The sequence below is a fragment of the Dipodomys ordii genome, unplaced genomic scaffold, assembly GCF_000151885.1.
Source record: "Dipodomys ordii isolate 6190 unplaced genomic scaffold, Dord_2.0 Scaffold29, whole genome shotgun sequence".
Classification (NCBI taxonomy): domain Eukaryota; kingdom Metazoa; phylum Chordata; class Mammalia; order Rodentia; family Heteromyidae; genus Dipodomys; species Dipodomys ordii.
The window spans coordinates 7,727,673-7,732,956 of record NW_012267245.1 but is presented as its reverse complement, the minus strand read 5'-3'; the positions used below and the strand labels follow the sequence as shown (position 1 = coordinate 7,732,956).

Here is a 5,284-nt window from a genome sequence, read left to right as displayed (position 1 = left end):
ATACTGTACAGAGGGGTTACAATTACATGGGCAAGATAATGAGTACATTTCTTATCAAGCATTGTAGCCTCCTCCTTTGTTTCCCCTTCCCATCCTCATTCCGCCCCCCCCTACAATCCTCCCCCCACCCCCTTGAGCTTCTTTTGCTCAAGATTAACACTCTACCACTTGAGCCACAGCACCACTTCTACCTTTCTCTGGGTAGTTTAGTGGATATGAGTCTCATGGAATTTCCTGCCCCAGTTGGCTTCAAATCGTGATCCTCAGAGTAACTAGGATTATATAGGCATGAACCACAAGCAGCCTGCTGATATTTACTTTTCAGAAATAAATTTGCATATTACTGTTCAAATATGTAAGTAAAAAATGAGTCATCAATGTTAGAATACTTATGGAACTTCCCAATATTTCAAAGTAACTTAATAAATTGATATATTTAAGTAAATTTAGAAAAAAAAAGGCAGTGTCTTGGGCAACATGAGCTTGCATTTAAACTTGTTGCTTTAATGAAAATATGAGAAATACGCTTTAAAGGTAACCTAACCTTACTCTCGCTTAGATCAGTCTTATACTCTAGCATTTACTCATAGGTGAATTCCTAGAATCATAATCTATACCTGTTACTTCTCCCTGATTGGTATTGCTTAGCTCTGCAAAGGAGAGACTTCCCTAGAGAATATATTAAATATTATGTCACTATTCACTGAAGCCAAAGAAAGTTGACTAAATCTGAAGAGACTTAAACCAATCTATGTCTAGCTGAAAAAAATATAGGTAAAACCAAAACCAAAAGCCAATATTAATAATACCAGGTACAGGATGTCCTTTCTACTTTGTTCATAAAGGTTTACGGCTAATAGCAAGAACACAGCCTGTCAGGAGCCAGTGACTTATGTCTGTCATCCTAGCTACTCAAGAGGATGAGATCTGAGGATCATAATTGAAAGCCAGCCCAGGCAGGAAAGTCTGTGAGAGTCTTATCTCCAAGTAATAACCAAAAAACAAAACAAAAACAAGCAGAAACAGAGCTGTGGCTCAAGTGGTAGAGGGCCACCGTTGAGCAAAAGAAGCTCAGTGACGGGCTCTGAGTTCAAGCCCCAGGTCAGGATGGCACCCCTCTCCACACCACCCCTCCCCCCAAAAAAGACAATGGTCTCATATATTGGTATGATAATTATTTTCTTCAGGGAAAGAGCTGACTCCCAGCTCAGTGAAGGTTGCATGGAAGTCCATACACAGGTCAACATTCCAAATTACCAGAGTCTAGGGATTCTTACGACCCCCTGGGGAGTTTTCATTGAAGGCTAGACAGACTTACTCAGGTGCTTTACTCTTTCTTGCTTCCAATACATTCTTGGTTTCTTTAAAATAAAAAATTAGAATGTATAACAAATTGAATTGGCTTACCAGGTATGGCTTAGGCATGCTCCCAGTAACCGGACAACATTTCCAGTTTGTTTGATACAAACTTAAATATCCATCAGCATCCACTATTCCAAACTTAAAGAAAGACATACTTTAATGTAAATGCAAAAGCCCATTTTTATTCCTACCCACACTAACACCACACTTTCAATCTTAAACATTCGGATATTTGACTTTTTACTTCACTTGTGCATGAATCTAACTCACAGAAACATTTAGCTGCTGCTTAAAAAGAAACTCCAGGGTAGATGTAATGGAAGCAAACACCAAATAACCCTTTAGTGACAATAATCTGCATCACTGGTAATCTACATCACATGTGCTCTAGAAGTATTTCAAAAGTAGAATATTGGATTAAGCTATGCATTAAACTATATAATAAAGCTTTATCAAGTATGATAAAAAAACTTCAATCATTTTGAAAAAAATTAACACTCAAGAAGAAAAATACATAAAGATAAGGATTATCTTGGCAGAACAATTCAACTGTAGAAATGAGGTTATTTTGACTCCATTATAATTTCTATGAATATTCAAGCATTCATATATAGCTCTTTTGTACAAATAGGATCATAATAGATCCATAGTTACATTTTAAACTTAGGGTAACTATCCATGTCAAAACATAAATTTAGCTCATACTTTAAAAAAAATTCGGTAATGGGGCTTGAACTCTGGGGCTAGGCACTAATCTTCAGCTCTTCAGCTCAAGGCTAGTGCTCTACCACTTGTGCCACAGCGTCACTTCCAATTTTCTAGTGGTTAACTGGAGATAAGAATCTCATGGACAGTCCTGCCCACACTGGTTTTGAACTATGATCCTCAGATCTTAGGTTCCTGAGTAGTTAGGCTTACAGGCATGAGCCACCAGGGTCTGGCTAGCTCATTCTGGTGCTGTATAGTATTATACTATACAGATATATTATTAAAAGTTTTCATTGGTAAGCTGTTTTTACTTTACCCTAAAAGAGATGAGTTGAACATTCTTATACATATAGCTTGCATAATTATATAGTATAAATATCTAGAAAGGGGAAAGCTTGGGCAATGAACATTACTTAAAATTGGCAGATGAAGGCAAACATAAACTCAAAGTAGTAATACACATTTTGTACCCACTTTACTTACACATTAACTTTGGATACTACTAGAATTTAAATTACATGCTAATTTTTAAATATTTTTTTGTTGTAAAGATACTGTACAAAGGGCATGAGTAAGGTAATATTTTTGTTAATTTTATTCAGCAAAAGTTTTAATGTAATTTCCTCAATTACTAGGAAAGATTAATGACCAAGACTTTTGGCTGGAGGCGTGGCCTAGTGGAATCATACTAGCCTAGCAAGAACAGATGTTTGGTAAAGTGTTCATATCATTTGTCTTAAAAATGTCTTTTGGAAAATTGAGTAGGGTTAATATGAGAAATACCAACCTATTATTTGTGTGTCTCTTACACTTTTCCAGTATAGGTTTGTTTTTCTTGTTTGCCCTACCTTCTCTGAAATAGACCTAGGCAACATGCCTAGAACATCTCCATAGAAGAGATAATCATGGAATGTACACCTAAGAGGGTCTATAACAGTTTGGGCAGATAAACTCCGTTCCCATTCCTGGTCCATCAGGACTCTGTGGATACTGCTCTACTGCTTGTCATCTTTTTTTTTTTTTTTCTTTCTGATGGACTTTGATTCAACTCAGGGATTCAGGCTTTCTGGGTTTGCTTACTCATCCAGCACTCTACCTCTTGAGCCCATGGCTGGTTGTTGTTGTTGTTCTTCTTCTTATTATTATTTATTATTATTATTAGCTGGTTATTTTGGAGATGGAGTGTCAAGTACTTTTCTGCCTGGTCTGCTTCAAACTGGACCTTCCGGATCTCAACCTCTTGTATTACAGGTGTGAGCCACTTGGACCCAACATCATCTTAATTTTTGAGTCGAGTCATACATGAATTTGAAAGGGGGTTTTAAATAACCTATTCCTTCCTAGTTTTTAGGCAGGACAAGCACAGTGTAAAACACAAGCACCTGACAGAACATGATGGTTTGGGTTGCGTTTCCCTTCTAAAATCTGAAATCTGAAACTTCTTTTTTTCTTTTTTTTTTTATTGTGAAGATACTGTACAGAGGGGTTACAATTACATGGGCAAGATAAAGAGCACATTTCTTATCAAGCATTGTAGCCTCCTCCTTTGAAATCTGAAACTTCTTGAGCTTCAAAACTGTTCAAAAGTACTTTGAAAGCATTTCACATTTTTAGATTAGGTTCACTCAACCAGTATTATCAAACTCTAAAGGCTTCTGTGTTAAATCTCCTTAATATCCACTAAGGAACAGACTTACTAATTAATATTGTTTTGAAATAAACTCTCAAAATTTAGTTTTATAAGTAAATGAGAAAGCATCCACTTTTGTGAAATGCAAACTGTGCATGTGATAGAAACAGTCAGTGGGATGCAGCAACACGTAAAGAGGGGAGGAAAGGAAAGCTGCACCACTGCTAAGACCTGCAACGGAGAGGCAGGCTCAGCATCAGGTAGGCTGTGTGTGTGTGTGAGGGACAGGCAGACACAGCATCAGGTAGGCCGTGTGTGTGTGTGAGGGACAGGCAGACCCAGCATCAGGTAGGCTGTGTGTGTGTGTGAGGGACAGGCTCAGCATCAGGTAGGCTGTGTGTGTGTGTGAGGGACAGGCAGACACAGCATCAGGTAGGCTGTGTGTGTGTGTGTGAGGGACAGGCAGACACAGCATCAGGTAGGCTGTGTGTGTGTGTGAGGGACAGGCAGACACAGCATCAGGTAGGCGTGTGTGTGTGAGGGACAGGCAGACACAGCATCAGGTAGGCTGTGTGTGTGAGGGACAGGCAGACACAGCATCAGGTAGGCTGTGTGTGTGTGTGTGAGGGACAGGGACAGCATCAGGTAGGCTGTGTGTGTGTGTGAGGGACAGGCAAGCACAGCATCAGGTAGGCCTTATGGGGGAAAGGAAAATTACACCATCAGCTAGACCATGTGAGTAACTTTCTGTGCAAAGAACAAGTGGGTGATTCACTATTTAGTCATTGTTTAAAGTGGTAGTCGATGTGACGTGCCTCGGGAAGCAACCTGAAGAAAGCTGGAATATGGTAAGCTAAGAGAGAGAGAGATGTTCACAAGCAGGGTCAGCCAACGCTTCCTGTAATGAACTTTTTTTGGCTTGCTCACTCTAAGGTCTTTGTACTGTTGTAGTGAGCTATACCCAAAGAAAGTAGGATGAATGCAAAAAGACAACAGGGAGCCAGGCCATACTTTGCATCCGAAACAGGTACACAAATCTCAAATGGAGATGCTGGTTTGGGAGGTCTGCACATTGAACAAAGCTTCCTGGTGTGATTTGCTGCTTGATTCTGAATCACAATCAGAGTACATTCCAGGGATAAAGAAGTTGACACTTGTCATTCAACTATGAATTACAGTCATTTGGTCCTTAAGCAATATTTTAACCTAATTTTAGTGGAGACATACGCTTACCCCACTGCGTGATAACCAAATGAATTTAAATGTATTTTGAGACACATTTTAAGAAAATAATTTGTATGAATTAGACACTTTACTGTCAGCCCACTGAGCTACTCTTAAAAGCCCAAACAAGTAATAATTAAAACTTTCAACACAGTTATCTTTTCTCATTAACATTTTTACATAGTACCTTATTTCCTTGGTAGTTGAATCTCATTCTTGTAATTCTTGAATTGCCACCAGACCGAAAGCAAGTTATCTGCTGAGAATGTCCCCATTCAAACATTCTGACACTGCCATCCTGAGCTCCTGTCAGGTCTACATCATGAGAAGACAAATTATACATTTAAGATTCCTTGGGAG

The 5,284-nt window shown here is 38.9% G+C and overlaps 1 protein-coding gene across 1 annotated transcript in view; it reads right to left on the bottom strand.

Moving 5' to 3' along the window:
* Dmxl1 (Dmx-like 1) overlaps positions 1-5,284 on the bottom strand; it is a 114,541-nt gene that overhangs the window by 8,325 nt on the left and 100,932 nt on the right. Inside the window, exons 38-39 of the mRNA XM_013016020.1 lie at positions 5,112-5,239; positions 1,408-1,500 (exon numbers count right to left, since the gene is read on the bottom strand). Coding sequence (XP_012871474.1) covers positions 1,408-1,500; positions 5,112-5,239 — 221 coding nt within the window. The remainder of the gene's footprint in view (positions 1-1,407; positions 1,501-5,111; positions 5,240-5,284) is intronic.